General features: G+C 42.8%; 1 protein-coding gene across 5 annotated transcripts in view; it reads right to left on the bottom strand.

Moving 5' to 3' along the window:
• Positions 1 to 16,461, bottom strand: part of DEPDC5 (DEP domain containing 5, GATOR1 subcomplex subunit) — a 42,456-nt gene extending 25,995 nt beyond the window's left edge. For all 5 annotated transcript variants that reach the window (XM_031057409.1, XM_031057411.1, XM_031057412.1 and 2 more), the window contains exons 1-23: positions 16,342 to 16,461; positions 15,540 to 15,627; positions 14,823 to 14,869; positions 14,401 to 14,486; positions 13,525 to 13,608; positions 12,814 to 12,863; positions 12,250 to 12,319; positions 11,861 to 11,939; positions 10,892 to 10,953; positions 10,398 to 10,467; positions 9,903 to 9,975; positions 9,646 to 9,749; positions 9,260 to 9,334; positions 8,549 to 8,683; positions 8,023 to 8,084; positions 7,854 to 7,927; positions 7,270 to 7,339; positions 6,729 to 6,765; positions 6,137 to 6,257; positions 4,438 to 4,658; positions 2,298 to 2,501; positions 723 to 858; positions 258 to 361 (exon numbers count right to left, since the gene is read on the bottom strand). In XM_031057409.1, the coding sequence (XP_030913269.1) occupies positions 258 to 361; positions 723 to 858; positions 2,298 to 2,501; positions 4,438 to 4,658; positions 6,137 to 6,257; positions 6,729 to 6,765; positions 7,270 to 7,339; positions 7,854 to 7,927; positions 8,023 to 8,084; positions 8,549 to 8,683; positions 9,260 to 9,334; positions 9,646 to 9,749; positions 9,903 to 9,975; positions 10,398 to 10,467; positions 10,892 to 10,953; positions 11,861 to 11,939; positions 12,250 to 12,319; positions 12,814 to 12,863; positions 13,525 to 13,608; positions 14,401 to 14,486; positions 14,823 to 14,869; positions 15,540 to 15,627; positions 16,342 to 16,399 (2,110 nt within the window). In that variant the 5' untranslated portion in view covers positions 16,400 to 16,461. The remainder of the gene's footprint in view (positions 1 to 257; positions 362 to 722; positions 859 to 2,297; positions 2,502 to 4,437; positions 4,659 to 6,136; positions 6,258 to 6,728; positions 6,766 to 7,269; positions 7,340 to 7,853; positions 7,928 to 8,022; positions 8,085 to 8,548; positions 8,684 to 9,259; positions 9,335 to 9,645; positions 9,750 to 9,902; positions 9,976 to 10,397; positions 10,468 to 10,891; positions 10,954 to 11,860; positions 11,940 to 12,249; positions 12,320 to 12,813; positions 12,864 to 13,524; positions 13,609 to 14,400; positions 14,487 to 14,822; positions 14,870 to 15,539; positions 15,628 to 16,341) is intronic.
• Between the last annotated feature and the right edge of the window lie 388 nt (positions 16,462 to 16,849).

The following is a 16,849-nucleotide window of genomic DNA, read 5'->3' as shown; positions in this document are numbered from 1 at the left end:
ATGAGCATCTTTCTATAACAAACCTTATAATACACACCTAGAGAAGTAGAGACACATTAAACAAAACTAAACTAAAGCCAACAAAGCAAGCCAAAGAACTACCATACACCAAGAAGTCCAAGTAAGTGCACGAACAGATCACTGTTTTCCCACTCTGGATTCCTCCTGCTTGGCCGTGCCTGTCCCCCGCGAGTCCTGCCCCATCCCCCGAGCGCTGTCCCGGCCCCGCTGTCCCGGCCCCGCCCCTGCCCCGTTACCTGCACCGGGGCCGGCCCCCAGCCCGTTCCCGTTCCCGAACTCCTCGGCCCCGCCGAAGCTCAGGAAGGAGCCGCCATCCCCCGGGTGCCGAGAGCTGCCGTGTCTGCAGAGAAACAAAGCAGCCTGTTCTGTACAGCCTTCCTCACTCGTGCCATCCCCAGCTTTTAGCAAAGGTACCAGCGAGCCCTCAGCCCCTCTGCCTCAGCCCAACCCGGGCTGGGAGCAAACTCTTCCCTCACTGATGTCGGCAGACATGGGACAGCACAAGGGCAGCACAGAGAAGGCCGTGACAGCATCCCATAAATCTCCTTACTGTTTGTTTGCCTCCAGCAGTAACCAAAGAACTGCCTCTGCAGGACAGCAAAGAACCAGCTACTCACATCCCCTCAGGAGAGAAATAGAGCTTAGCTGGTTATCTACAGACCTGATCTCATGGTCTGTAAACCCAACATTGAATGGCTCACCTGCCAGTTGCCTCATGGTAAGCCAGCTCCAGCAGCTCTGCAGAGGAATGTGTCAGATCCTGCTGCCCACTGCCCTGCATTTCTGCCATGTTCTGACGGGTCTGATGATGGATCTGGATAGCTTCTCCTGAGGGACCTGCACAGGTACAATTGGATCATTGATCACCACATCTGCACTGATTCCTCACTTGCTTTTCCCCTCTTTTGCCAACAGCACAAGCAATGAGAGCTAATGGACATTATGAAAGCATGTTCACAAAATCTTCAAAACCTTGAACCTCTGCCATCTCCTCTGGAACAAGGGAAGCAAAATATTGTTTAAAACATTTTGGAGGGCCTACTTACAGGCATTACACAATTATGCAAACAATTCAGCATCAGAAAATCAACCCAAATTGTAGTTACAATTCCCTTCAACAGGGTTAGGGTTAGGTTCCCTTCAACAGGGAATTGTTCTGTACCTGTTGCTGCTTGTTTGCAAATAGAGCTATTTCCCAAAAGAGGATTGCTCAGGCCTGCACACAAATGAGTGTAGTGTGCAGAGCACTTTAATACCCCAGAGCTCTCACTGGCTCTCTTGCTGTGCTAATCCTGGACAAGGGCAAAGTCACAGCAGTCAGGTGTGCAGTGAGGCAGCTCACCCACGGGGAAGGTGTGCAGAGAGTGTGAAAAGTGTATATTATATGGCTCTACACAGATATTTACTATATGTATTTTGATGTATTGATTAGTAGTGCTGTATTAACATTTTCATAATAAATGTAGTCTTGTAATTAAAAGGCAACTTTTGTAGTTAAAAGAAGAACTATGTTAGTGGGGTTTTTTAAGAAAGGAATGAGGCACTCGCACCAGATAGCAGCCCCAGGACACCTAAATCTTTCAGAGAAAAAGAATTTATTGCCCTCTTATCAGAAGAAACGAACTTCTTCCCACCTCGAAGGTGCTATTAGGATTAGAAGGAAGAAGTTGATGATGACCAGACAGAATCTTGTATTTGAATGGAATTTATGCATCATGTATGAAGTGTATGAATATGCAACAGGCTGTTGTTTTTAAGGGTTAATCCTTTGTTAATGAGTGTCCTTTTTCGGGCTTGTGCTGCCCAGAAAAAGGTACCCGGACATCCGTAACACTTTGTCTCTATTGCTTCATATTGTCCTAATTCACATTGTCCAAATTATTATTACTCTAATTGTATTACTATTTTTATAACCATTTTATTACTATTAAACTTCTAAAATTTTAAAAACAAGTGATTGGCATTTTTCACAGGGAGGCAGCTCACCCACAGGGAAGGTGTGCAGGGAAGGTGTGCAATGAGGGAGCTCACCCACGGGGAGGGTGTGCAGGGAAGGTGTGCAGTGCAGGGAGGGAGCTCACCCACGGGGAAGGTGTGCAGGGAAGGTGTGCAGTGCAGGGAGGGAGCTCACCCACGGGGAAGGTGTGCAGGGAAGGTGTGCAGTGCAGGGAGGGAGCTCACCCACGGGGAAGGTGTGCAGGGAAGGTGTGCAATGAGGGAGCTCACCCACAGGGAAGGTGTGCAGGGAAGGTGTGCAGTGCAGGGAGGGAGCTCACCCACGGGGAAGGTGTGCATCCAGCGCCTGCGGTTCGATGTCAGCTTCATGGGCATGCGGGACGGGGCGAAGGGGTTGATGAGGGCGCGCTGGGGCGCGTACCCGCCCGGGCGGATGTGCAGCAGCGACTCGGCGCTGCCCACGTGGAACCGCCCCGGGGCGCTGGAGTCGCGCTGCTGCGACTCCAACATGTTCTCAAGGAAATCTGCAAAACACAACCGAGCCACACAACTCAGCGTGAGATCCTGCAGGAACCAAGCACAAGAGAATTAGCTGCTCAGAGATATAAAGATTGCTCAGGGTAAGGGGAAATAAGGAGACCTAAGAAATAAGCATGAGGAGAAGCTGAAAGCAATTCGTATCCTGCCTGAAAGTTACAGTGGAAACAAGAATCCAGACAAGAAAAATCATTACTCCATCTGCCATCACAGCACTGCTGTAAACTTCTACTAAATGAATCCATTAAAGAAACCACTTGCTAAGCCAATTATGAAAGGCTACTCAGACCTTAGAGAATTCTTGAGAAATCAAAAGACTGGCATAAAAACTTCAGGATGAGTACCAAAGCCACAGCTGAGCCTTGTACACATGCCTTTTCTGTAACACTCAGACCTGAGCATTGAAATCAGGGATTACTCCCAGAAGATGTGGGACATGATCTCCACAAGATACCAGTTAGTTGTCACTATTCAGTGTGGAACAGAAGTGCAGCTATTTAGAAATAGGAGAGAAAATATACCAGATAGATAAGTAGCAATTATGCTGATTATTCTGCCCAACATGTGGAAGAGACCCAAAGAGAAGGGTCTCATTAACCATTCTACATTGTCAACTACAACATGTGAAAAACCTCAGTTTCTCTGACTCTTCCCTCCCTGCCAGTCATAATCCACACACATCCTCATCCAGTGGAACACCTTCAGCTGGGTCACACAAGTATGCTTCAAACTAAAGGAGTAAGAGAAATACCAAAGAAAGAAAAGAGTTGTATTAACTGACAGCAGGGGAAAACATGAATGGTAGATGTGATGTCAAGTACACTGTGTGAGAACAGCTCCACAGCAGCAACTGTGATTCCTGTGACAGGATAAATATGGTATCAGTGTCATACAGCATGGCGTGAAAAAACCATGAAGAGCCTTCAGGGAGAGAATTTTATAGAAGATAAAACAGTTGCAGGAGGAATACAATTTACCTAGAAATGAGCTGGGTTTGTGGAAGATACTGCATACTGTCTGAGAACAAAATTAAATTGGAAAGAAAGAAAAGAGGAGTACCAGCACTGCTAACACACTGAGACAGCTCAGCAGTACATTGTCAAAAGAAGGATCCAGAAAGTGAGTCTTAATGACAACAAATCCCCACAGAGAAATGTTATAAGCAGGGGCCCCCAGGGCTCACTGCTAAGGCCAGTTCTCATTCAATAGATTATAGGTGACCTGGATAATACAAGTTCCTTGTATACGTCCACACCTGCAGGCAGGCACAGGAGAATAGTCAAGTACTAAAGAAGGCAATAGGCAAGGGAAAAGAGCAAATCAGTGTCAGGACACTTCTATTTAGGACAAGCTATTAAAAAAAAGCAATGAAATTGGACAAGGACGACAAAGGGAGAATGCACACCCAGCTGCAGCCATGGAAGAGCTGTACCATGAGTGCCAATTCAAGCACCATCTCCACCGTGCTGGCCTGGCAGTGGCCAACACAAACTTCCCCCTTCTCTCCCCTGTAGCCATGATATTTTCTGAAAAATCCTTTCCTTAGGATTTTTTTCTCCTGAGAAGCTGAGAGGCCTCAGGAACAAAATGTAAACAATGGTTATCTGCTGCTGTGGAATGCAACAGGTGGATCTGTGATTGGTCTCATGTGGTTGTTTCTAATTAATGGCCAATCACAGTCAGCTGTCTCTGACTGTCTCAGTCAGTCACAAGCCTTTGTCATCATTCTTTTCTATTCTTAGCTAGCCTTCTGATGAAATCCTTTCTTCTATTCTTTTACTATAGTTTTAATATATCATAAAATAATAAATCAAGCCTTCTGAAACATGGAGTCAGATCCTTGTCTCTTCCCTCATCCTAGGACCCCTGCAAACACCACCACACTCCCCACCAAAGGCACCTTCCCACCTGCCCCAGGCTGACCTCTGGTGCTGGTGTAGCCCAAGGAGCTGCTGACTTCACACTGGTGCAGGTGGGGCCGTGGGATCATCAGGATGTTGGAGATCTTGCCCAGGGAGCTGTCATCAGAAGCCTGGCTCCTCACCTCCTCGGGGGGCAGCGCGCGGCTCTGCAGGGACGGGCTGCACGAGACGTCGTACGAGCTGGAGCTCTTCCTGGTGCGGCTCTCCCGCTCCCGCACCGACCTGCCCACAGGACGACAGCAAAGAGATCAATCCCCAGTTAGCAGGGGGCTGGGACAGGCCCAAGTCATGCAAAAGACTCCGTGCTCAGCAGGTGAACTCAAGAAGAGCATTACAGGGAAGCCATCACTATCTCTTTTGACTGCTTGGGTAATTTATACTTCTGCACATCACATAACACAACAAGAACATTGCAAAACTTGCAGCACAAGGGCTGTGAAAGGACCTGCTCAGCTGCCTCTGCAATCCTACAGACAACACACCAGCCTGGCAGAGATGTGGCCTAATAGATACCAGACCTCAGCCTACAGTGCCAGAACCATGTAGCTATAGGGAAACTACTTGGAATTATGAACTGTTTAAATTGTGCTGGTATCTTTCAACATGTGTGGCCACATTTCTCTTCACAGAGAAAAGCAAGGCACAGCTTCCCAAGGATATTTTCTGGGATTCACATTCTCTGAACCTCAGAGAAAGAAAAAACAATTCTTATGCCAGTTGCTGCTCCTCTTGTTGTTCACAAGTGGAATGCATTGTGGAAGATTGTTTACCTGAAGGGAATTGGTAACTGGTAATTGGATTCTGGTGTGAGTGTTTTGATTCATGGACCAATTGAATCCGTGTGTGTGTGTATATGTGTGTGGACTGTTGGCTGACAGTCACAAGATTTTGTGCAGTTGAATGGTGCTTGTGCAGATTCAGTTTAGATGTAGTGTAATATGGTATAATAAGGTAATTAATTAGCCTTCTGATACCAATGGAGTCCTCCTCATCATTTTCTCCCTTCGTGGGGGCTGCCCTGATTTACTATAAGCATGGGTTCCTACGGGCTGCTCAAATGAACAAGCTAACAAGAGAGTCCACATGCTCTGAGTTAGGCAATGCTACTGAAAGAAGCAAAGTAAAAGAAGAACTTCAAAACAAGCTGGTCAACTCTTTATTTCTGAAAAAGCAGCACTGAAATTTATTGTTTATTCAATGAATTTGGCCAGGACCTGAGAATAATCAGCCTTTCTCCTCAGACAAAAGGACATGGAATAGTTGAGAACCTGCACTCAGCTTTTCTGCCTCTTCTCTCATCAAGACAGGCATCATTTTCAGGGAGGATTCCTCACCACTCTGTTTACCAATTACTAACCCCGGCATTGAACAATCTATTTCTACAACTCTGTGCAAGTCTAATGTGCAAATACTTTCTTAACCCCCTTGCAAAATCTGCTAGAAAGACTAGCTTTATTCCACTTCAGACAAAATTAAAGATTTAAAGAAAAAAAATATATTTATGCCTTTTCCTATACCCCACACACTACTTTAGAAGTAAAACACCAGACAACCAGCCATGAAGATCAGACAGAGATGAAGCTTGTTGTTCAACTGTGAGCATGTGGAGATGAATTCTCTTTGTATTTCTCCAAGTGTTTTATGTATCAAGCACACATAACATGGCCACTCCAGAAGCAGGGCACTCCCAAGCCTCTCACCTGAAAGTGGTGCAGCGCTGGGCTCTGGCTGGGCCTGGCAGTCTGAACACCTGGGCATCATAGCCATCATAATCCACCTGAATGGGCAAGGCATTCTCAGCATCCTTTGGAGCTCCTAATGCTGAAATGAAATCATACAGCACTGGAACCTCTTTCAAGAATGTTCAAGATGTGCAAGGCAGAGTATCCACCTCCCATCCCTAAGGAAAGTATCGACTCCAAAAGAAATCCCAAAGTGTCATGAGCAGAGCAGCTGGAGCAGCTCAATTATCAAAGTTGGTGCCTCTGAATCAAATTCTCAAAGGTGGTGCCTCAGGCTGGCTGAGGCCATAATGCCTTTCCCCCATATATCCTAAACACTAAATGAATAATTGCCAAGAAGTCAACTGGCACATGCACATTAGCATCCCAAGTAACAAATATGGGAAATACTCAAATAGGAGTTTGATGGTTTTCTATAACAATTGTGCCTTCCTTGGGCTGAAGCGTCATTGTCTTCCTGCAGCTGTTTGTAACTTTTGGGAGTAGCTGTTTGGTGCTGTTTGTTTTTGGGAGTCAGTGGGACAGATCATGCCAGGACAGAATTACTTACAGGCATCACGATTATTTTTTGCTTTCTCTGTCAGTGGCTGGAGGGTCCAATAAAGGAAGTGTGAAGTGACCAAAAAAACAAACAAGATAGAAAAAAAAAAGAGCAACAGAAAAGACAGAGGGGAGGGAATTAGTCAGCATGTTCTAAGGAAACATCCCCAGTGTGACCAAGCAGACAAAGTTTAGCTTGCTGACTCAGTGAGGCAGCCAGACAATTTCAGAAATATTGAATACTGATACTTGGTCACAAATCTGTGTGAAAAACACAATGTTCAACACCTTTCTTCCCCTCCATACAGTTCTTTGTTACAGAATGAAACTAATTTTTATGGCGGCTAAAACATTTCTCACCCAGTTTTATCTAGGAAGGAAAGACCTACAAACTACCTCTCATTTACAATCCCCACAACAAACCTTGCAGCTTTGCTTTCACAGCCTTTTAACACAGAAACTTACTTCCAGCTGTTGGAATACTTGTGATGCTTGACTGAGAAGAGCTATGGCACAAGCTAGTAAGAAAATATAAATCAGAAAATTCCTACCTTCCTTCCTGCCAGCTTGATTCGTGGAGTGAAGCTGTTACACAGGAGTTGGCTTTTGGATGTGTAGAAACTGAAAGAAAAAATAATGTGGCTTTAAGAACTCAACACAGCTGGTTTGCTACACAGTAAGCAGATCAGAAACCTGAGTCAGCTATTGGATAAAGGCATACCTTTCTGTGCATTAAAAAAGTATGGAAAACACTGAGGGACAGTTGAGAGAAGCTACTCTTTGCCTAAAGACAGAGCTTTGATACTTGTACAATCTCAGCCTAGACACTTCTTAGTATGCTTAACACCTGCATTGCTCAGCTCATTTTCTCCTTCTACAGAAACACATCCATTTCTACTGTGCCATTTACACAATTCTTCCTGATTTACACAACTGTAGTGATTCACACCAGCTGTTTGAAACCCTGTCATTTCTGTTAGGTTGCATTAATGCCCAGAGTTCTGCAAGAGTAATGGAATATTTCCTTTGCTTCACAAGGAAAGCAGAGGACATAAAAGAAGAAAGAGAATTCAAGAGATTATGAAGAGTAAAGCAAAGCAGAAGTGTTTAGCAAAAGCTGATAGAATTCACCTACCTATGATTTATCCAGTGTGGGATATTGTAGTCATCACCCATTCGTGAGTCACCAGGGCCACATCGATTATGGAGCTGTAAGAGTAATTCAAAAGGAACTACCTGTACCCAGCCAGCCACAAAATGAGTAACATTTGTAGCAGGAACAAGAGAAGGGAAAGCAGCCCTACCTTAAAGAGTGGTACAGCATGCAAGGGTTGCTCTCCCATGCACACTAAATCCACACCTATTCCTGTAAACAGACAACAGTAGAGTTCAGTTATTCAAGCAGGACTGATACGCTTAGACAAAACAGATCATCAATTTGAACTGAAGACCCAATATGTATTCACATCATATTACAAGAGGCAAGAATACTGAAAAATGGTAGTTAATGGTCCCATGGTATGGCTACAAACCAACAGTACCTGCGGGGATGTAAGAAATTATTTTCCTAAACTAATGCAACTCATGCAAGACTACACTTTAAGAGAAAGGTTTGCACAGAGAGGTGAAGTTCTCTGTCACAAACAAAAGAAACTAAATGCCTGTAAGTACTGTGAAAATCCACTCATTTCAATACCAAGTGCAGACACAAGTCTTGCAGCTAAGGACACAGCACACAGCTTACAGTAGGTACATTTTCACAGCCAGAAGCAGCTGGATTTTCCCCAGATCTGTGTTTGCCTGCAGAGAGGCAGAGGCACAGTTATTTACCATTGTCGATCATGCGCTGCTTGGTGAGGATCATGAGGAGCCGATCCACCTCGAACACCCCCACGCCAGGGGTGATCACCACCGACATCTGCCCCGTGCGGTCAAAGTTGCGGTTGATGTAATGCTTGTCAAACACTGCCAGAGAGAAATGCTGAGTTTGTCAGGGTCCCCAGGATGAGGGGAGAGATGAGCACTGTGACTCCATGTTCTCAGAAGGCTGATTTATTATATTACATATATTAATTATACTATTGTATGTTATCTTATGCTATGCTACATTGTATTGTATGTTATGCTGTGCTACATTGTATGTTATGCTATGTTATATTGTATGTTATGTGTGGTGTTATAAGAATACTATACTAAAGAGAAGGATACAGACAGAAGGCTTAACAAGAATGAATAATAAAAACTCGTGGATCCTCAGAGTCTGACACAGCTGGCCATGATTGGCCATTAAGTAACAACAATTCACATGTTGCATAAACAATCTCCAGACCACATTCCAAAGCAGCAAAACAGGAGAAGCTGAGGCTTCTCAGCTTCCCAGGAGAAAATCCTGGGCAAAGGGAATTTTTCAGAAAATAGACAGTGGCAAGAAAGCAGCAATACTGTTAGGCAGGTGACCCCCTAATATTCCCCTCCTCTTCACAGTGTTAAGGAAAAAGTAACATTTAATGGTTGTATTTTTACCCATTGCTCGCAACTTACCATTGAATGAAAGATTTATAGCCTCCAGGTAGTTCCCTTGTGCTGAGGTAGAATTGTAACCTGAAGGAAAGCCCTCTGGAAAGTATTCAGAAGGGGAAAAAAAAATCATCATTCCTGTATACTAGTTTTATATAATAAAATATTCACAGAAAAATACATCTGTACTAAATACTATTGGTTCAAAAATGTAAAAGGCAAAATGTAAATGGTAAAATTAATGTTATTAAGTTCCACAGAAAGACCGAGGCAAATTGCCCAGCCAGGAGAGCACTAAGTAGCATGACACCAGACTCCAACTAAAAATGGATAGTTCACTGACAAGCCAAAAGTTTTAGAAAATAAAAAGAGAGCAAAGGATAAAAGCAGGGAAAGGAAGATTCTTGTACCTGCTTGCTCGAGTCGTACCAACACAGGATACTGGATGAAAAGCTTTTTAATGGTCACAAGCAAGGAGGTCCACTCTTCCCGCCTCTCGTTCTGAACTACAACTCTAGAAAAAACACAGCCTGATGAGGCCCAGGAAAGAAGCTATGAGGGGAAGTGAGAAGGGATGAACAAACTATAAAGAATTGCACAAAAGGGTGCATTGGGTTGCACGTACACTGAGGGACAAGAGGTGAAAAGAACTGAGAGGAAAACATACTTGTAAAAATCTTCATAAAATCTTCCCTCATGATCCTGCCGAATTGATGCACGATGCGTTTCAGGAAACTCATCTGAAATGGAAGGAAAAGCACATCTTATCTCATGCTCTTCTATAGAAATGACTAATCTTTTCCAGCAAAAAGCTGTTATTTCCATTAAAAATAAACAAACAAAAAACTAAAAAAAAAGCCTCCAGCAAGCAAACTAAAAACCAAAATACTTGGAGAAATATCAGGCCTCCTATACAATAAAAAACTGCTTTTAAACCAATATGACAGCTTGAGTAGGATGAGGAAAATTTGCAACACTCTTCCATGTAAGGTTCTGACTGCAGTACTTTCATAACAATGGCTGTGTACCTACTGTGCTTGATAGAGAATACTTTGAACATGGCAATCAAAAAAAGAGAAAAAGTCCCTGTCAGCTTGTGACCAACTTTCAAGAGACAAGATAGGTTTAAAAATGGAAACACGAAAATAGAGAATTTGCGTACCTATAGATTTTGCTTCATAAAATGTTCTCGAAAATAGAACCACTGTCACTTCATGGCTGCAATTCTTCTCCTGTCCAGGAAGAACAAATGCAAAAAGAGAATATGAAAAATCACATTTGGTAGAAAGTTGTATATACACATATAGTAACAGCCTTTCTTCCCTCATACCTAGAAAGAAAGGTAACTAATACAATCTAGACTGTTGCATTAATGGATCTGCATGAGTGCTCCACTGCCTCTCTGAAATAACAAATGGTCTGTCCTGCAGATTCTGTGCTGCTTGGCCATATCACACTTACCAGGAGCACTCTCCACTAGTCTCTAAAGAAACTCCTCTCTGTAGTTGCCAAGACTTTTGTTAAGAAAACAGACAGTTGACACAGTTTGTTTATACCCACAGCAATTTGACATTCTGATGTGTTACTGTTCAGAGAGATCTCCCTAACAATTACAGAAAAATAAAAAATTAAAACTGAACTCAATCAACTACTTACCTTCCATTTTGTGAAGAGGTCAGCAAGGAAACCATTCACAGCTTTCTCAAAGTATAGATCCCCTACAAAATAAAAATCTCCCAAGCATCAAATAACCATAGTTACTTCATCTATAGAAGTTAGATATGGGGCATATCTAACCCTAAGATTCTAGGACAGTTATGTGCATAATGAAGGTCAATATCACAAAGATAAGATGGTAAAAATATTAAAAAGCATGACTGTTTTATGATATAAAGATTAAAAAGCATCATTTTTTTCAGAGGATGTAAACATGAGACTTAATGCCAGAAGGATCAGACCTTTAATTCATTTTTCCAACACATTTGCAGCATGCTGGGAAAGCATCTGTACTGTTTTTTAGGCAGAGAATGCACAACTGATCCCCTGCTCTGATTTGAATAGTTGCCCAGTTCCATATGCCTCAACACATGGCCAAAGGAAGTGGCAAGAGGTTTGCTAAAGAATTAAGCCAGGAAAAAAAATAGGATGACAATAGAGAACTGACTCATTCTTAATGCCTGAAGTTGGAATACTTCCAGCTGAAGTTACCAACTTCAACCTGGGCTAAGGCAGGTTTCATTTCCTCAAGAAGCCAGTGTCCAGAGAAATCTAAAACATCAAGGTCCTCTTTGTACAGGACTTCCACACATTTCTGGCTTCAGGAATCACAAACTTGCACCTGCCCCCATCACCCCAACATGTTCGTATCCATAGAAAACCTTTCCAGTGCTCACAGTGATTTCATGGCTGAGATAATGGTACCCAGGCTCTACAGGGACAGGAGGAGGATGGCACAGACAGGGACAGAAATGGGTGGCACTGCAAGGAAGGATCTAAGGAAAGATCACAACACACCCTGGAGCACTGCTTAGGCCAAAGGCAGGATATTTTAGTTTGCTGGGAGTGGCAGAAAAAAATAGCAGGGGCAGAAAGGACAGCTGTGACCATCCACAGTTACTTACATACCATAAATATCAAAATCCCACATTTCACAGCTCATCTGGATAAAAATATAAACCATGGCAGAAGTGGAGCGGAAGACCACCTGCAAAGGAAGGCAAGACCTCATTTAAAACCAAGTACATTCTTTAGAAGGCCCAAATGAAGAGGTTAACTACACAGCAACTCACACAACTCTGGCCCTTCCATCACAGGGAAATTCCCCTCTGACAAGTTGGCATTTTCCCTCTAAAAAGCCATTCCTAGCAGAGCTGAAGTTCAATAATGATTCATTGTCCTGAACTTATTGCCATGCTTCACCTCACAACACAGCCAATTCCAATGATCCATACAAAAATCCTGGCAGGCAAGGAAAGAAAGGGAAAAACTGCTTTCCGTGTTTCCTGAGCTCTTACCCGGGTGTCCTCACTGATGTATCCACAAGTGACTTTCTCACTCTTTACCCACAGTTCACCTGCCTGGGCCCTGGAAGAAAAGAAGTGCAGAATATTTGAATATGAAGATTAGAGAATCAGTATTTGAGCAAGTAAGTACCAAAATCTGCAGTCAAGGATGATTTATTTGGTTAAAACCTGATGTTTAACCCAAACTATGTCAAACAGCCATTTCCCTCTGCACCTGCACATTTCCTTGTCCCAGTGTCACTCCAAAACTGAAGCAATCTCCTCTGAACTATTAACACAGCTTGGGAAGGGGGGTAAATATTCAATGAGATAAAAATAAAATTATTTGGCCTCCATCAGAGGCCACGAGTGTAGCTGGCTGCCCTACTATTAGTTTCTTTTTCCCCAAACCAGACAGAAGCCTTCCCCCACCCCATGGTGCAGACAGAAATCTGTAGATGAGTAAGGGAACAATGAAACATGAAGGATTTTTCAGAGAAGAGTCTCCAGTTGGATACTTTAAATTAATGAAGTTAAACCAGTAAGTAACAGTAAGCCCTCAGAGGAGGCACTGACCTGATACCTGCAAATTCAACTTTTTGGGTGACATATGCACATGTGCTGACCTAGGAAAGAATTACATTTGTTAGAAGAGCAGGCTCAGAGTGAGAAGAACAATACACATAAAACCCACTGGCACCACGCAAACATGATTTTTATGACAGAAGTCACAAAATCCATTCAGCACAGTTACTACTAACAGCTCAGCCTACAGAACCTCTGTAACAGACAGAGAAAATCACTCTGAACACAGATCACCTCTAACTAGGATCATTTGCCTAATTCACTGCACTTAGAGGAACTAAAGACTGCACTTCAGAGATGCAGGCAGAAGATACTCTAATAGCTGCTTATTAAGTGATACTTCTCAGAGAGGGGACACTTCAGCATACTTCTACTTGAAAAACATTTGGATTCAATTCCTTCCAAATGTAGTAATCATTAAAATTCAGAACATAAGCAAAAAAACTCTTTACAGCATTTTCAGCGCCCAAGGCAGTAATCAAAACTATACCAGTGGAGTAGGAACTGATGGGATTTGTTTTTCTGCAACATTTACAGCCATTTCTCCAACTCTGATGTGCCACTCAAAGCACAAGATCCTCAGGAGCTGCAGGCACTTTGTCTTTGGCTCTCTGCATTTTGCAAAGCACTTCTTTTCATCCACAGCAAGTAAAAGTAAAGGTTCATCACCTGCACCCTGCCCAAGGGCAGCAGGGGCCTTACCAAACTCTTCTTCAGCCTCCACATATCCCCACGCCCAATATACTGATCTTTAAATGTCAGCTCCACCAAGTCCAAGGTCACCTCCTGGGAATGGATGAAAAACACTGCTTAGATTTTACTGTTGTTTTTAAGTAGGGCACACCAATCTGTTCATTTAATAACCAAATATTACAAGAAGAGCCATTCAAAAGCAAGTCAATATCCCTAAAACTGCAAGATAAAGGGGAAGTCCATAAAAATAAATAACAAAGTTGTGTATGTACCTCAGCTACTGTGAGCTGCAAAACATTGCACAATGTGATCAGAAAAAGCCCTAGCACTAAATCTGTACTATAAGTCTCAGTGCAGATTGGAAGCTGTAATAAATTACTGCCATTGTTCATGACATTAAGGAAACCTCATTTCCTGCAGACTTTTGTCTTGTGCAGAATGTAAGTTCTGACTGCAGCTCTTTTAATAGTTGGAACATTTACAGGAAATGCCTCTGTAAGAGGCTCTGTGGTACCAAATAATGCAAATCTAGGCCATGGCTCTTCTTTTGACTAGGCTACTTTCTGCTTTTCTTTATTGTGCCTGGTTCTCATGAATTTCTGAAATTTAAAAATATGTGAAACGTCTACATTCCTACTAAGCTCTGTTGAAGCAGGATCATAGAGTTCAAAATGAGAAGAGAGATTGTAGGGAGAGAAGTGACACATAACAAACCAACAAATAATTCAAAAGCCTAAGGCTCACTTTCTTAGAGAAGAAGACTAAACATCTTTCATAAAAAAACAAAAGCCTTTTTTCCCCCAGACTACTGTAGATGGGAAGTCACAGGGCTGTAACTTGAGTCAAGTGATGGAATGGATGGAAACAAGTGGCAAAAGCACAGACCTTTGGGTCAACAACATTGACATGGACATCCTGGTACGGCCGCAGGCGGAACACCTGTGCCACTGTCTGGTCCACACTTATCGTTTCTGCCAGAGAATGAGAAAGGACAGCAGAGAAGTCAATGTCACCAACAGCTTCCAGGTGGCTTACAGGTACAAAACCAGCACAGTCAGACTGTCATAAAACACACAAATTTCAGGTTAAAAAGCCAGGTTTGCTTAAACCATACTCTTGTTACCGAAACAAAAACAGATTTAGAACTAACTGCCCGTTTTCTGTTAAAACTCTAATCCTTCTCTTGCTAAACAGACAAAGCATTGATTTTCTTCTGAAATTAAAATACATGCACCAGTCAATCACAGGTACAGCCCAGGCATGTCATCCTTCCTATGATTTTACTGTGCATAAGTCTCAAGTTTTACCTTTCTGCAGATCTTCCTTAAGTGACTTCACTTGGAGAAGCAGGGGACTAGCATGGAGAAGAGAAAAAAAGGTAGGCAAGTTGAGATACCAACAATCTCTCTGGTAAATCACACACAAAACTATTTAGTAACATGCACCACAGGATAAGATAGAGAAACATTAATATTTTCTAGAAAGCTTCATACACCATCCTCTCCATCTGTCCCTCTGTCTTGTTCCTTACACTCCTCATAATTATAAGGTAGTCTTGAGGTAAAGATGAAACTACAAATGGGAAACCAGGTCACACCAGAACCTCTCAGATTCTCACACAAGTGTACTGCTGCCTTTCAGACAGAGGCTGCAGGATGAACAGGTTCATACAACAAGGCCACAAAATTTTATTTTTGTCTAAGATATACTGTAGGATAGGAGAATAATCCTTAGGTAAGAGCAGATCTAGGAAGACGATACAGATATTGTCAAATCCACATTCAGGTGCTACTTGGCCTACAGAAGATCAGCAAACTAACACCAAACACAAAGAATTCCACAAAATTTAAGGAAGCGCTCTTGCTAAAATTAACCTCTTTACTTCTCTTGAGGCAGAAAAACATCATGGCAGCATCCTGAAGCAAAGTTATGTCAGCCCTAAAAGCCTTTCACTCTAGAAACCACTACACATGAACAGATCCTTTCAGTGCTCCAACCTACTGATAGCAGCAAAGAGAATTCACCTGTACTCATCATTGGGATGTGCAATTTCCACAACATCTCCCAGCTTAATTTGAAGAAATACTTTAGGATTCACCACCAGCTCATCATCTACAAGACATAAATGAATGAGGGCAGTGAACAGATATATACTGAACAGACACCTGCATGTTTGCCTACAACAGCTCAGCATACATAAATATACCAAACCAAGACGAACACATCAGCAAAATGCTTTCTATTCCCCACACAACAGGGTCCCTACCCAGCCACTCCTGCAGGCACAAACAACTCAAATAACAGAACTTTCACAAAAGAAATGTTCACAAAAGACTGTGTCTTATTTAGGCAACCAGAATCATCTTCTGTACTTTTCATACAACAAACACAAGCAGGAAAGTAGACAGCTATAGAATCTCAACAAGATTTATCAATGCGTAAGTCTAGAAGCAGTGAGCAATCCAATCAGTGGCACTGTTATTAGTGCTCAGAAACACATCTATGTGCAGTCATAAGTCACTGACATATATGTCACTCATCAAGGTGACTGAAACACCAGATCAAGAGAAAAGTGTTGCAACAAAAGGGAGGAAGAAAAAGTAAAGCTGTTTTATTTTTAGATACAATCTTGGTCTCTTCCAATAAACGTTCATTTATTTTGCTGTATCCTGTTATTAGAAAGAGCTTTCCAGACTCTGGCTGGCAATACTGCTTGTTACATCAAAGTTCCATCTTCACTCTTTTACAATTGCAATTTTACAATAAAACAATTGCTTTCAATTAAGTGAGTGTTGGTCTCACTGTTACGAGCAAGGAGATACTGACCACTGCCTCCAAACCCCTTCTTATGGATGACGAGCTTGTACACCTTGTTGGTTCTCATCTTGAGCTCCAGTTCCTCTCAGACGCTTCGAGCCAAGACAGTTAAAGGCATCTTGCATATCTAACATAGAAAGGAAAGCAAACACAGATCTCGTGTCAATGCAGAACCATTGTTTATGTTCTGCACGTGAACACAGCGCGTTGTCCCGGCCGATTTCACCGCAGCGCGGCAGAGCTGCGCCCAGCACAGGAGAGTGCGGGGCAGCTACAGGTACAGGCACAAGGAGAGAGGGACCGAAAGTGAGCTTTTTTAATAGATTAAAGGGTTGAGCTTGCAGAAGTGCTTTACAGAAAGTTAATTACCGAGCTAGAGAGTCGTAGTGGGGAAAAAACCCCATATAACTAAAATTTGTTAAAACAAACTATATAAATTGGAACGGGTGCGGGCCTGGAAAGAAGCGCCGCTTGGTGCTGCGAGCCGGCAGACCCGCACCGGGGCGCCTCAAAGAGC

This window comes from Geospiza fortis, unplaced genomic scaffold (genome assembly GCF_000277835.1).
Source record: "Geospiza fortis unplaced genomic scaffold, GeoFor_1.0 scaffold408, whole genome shotgun sequence".
Classification (NCBI taxonomy): Eukaryota; Metazoa; Chordata; class Aves; order Passeriformes; family Thraupidae; genus Geospiza; species Geospiza fortis.
Note: the sequence above shows the minus strand (reverse complement) of the source record. Positions and strands in the feature narration are given on the sequence as shown.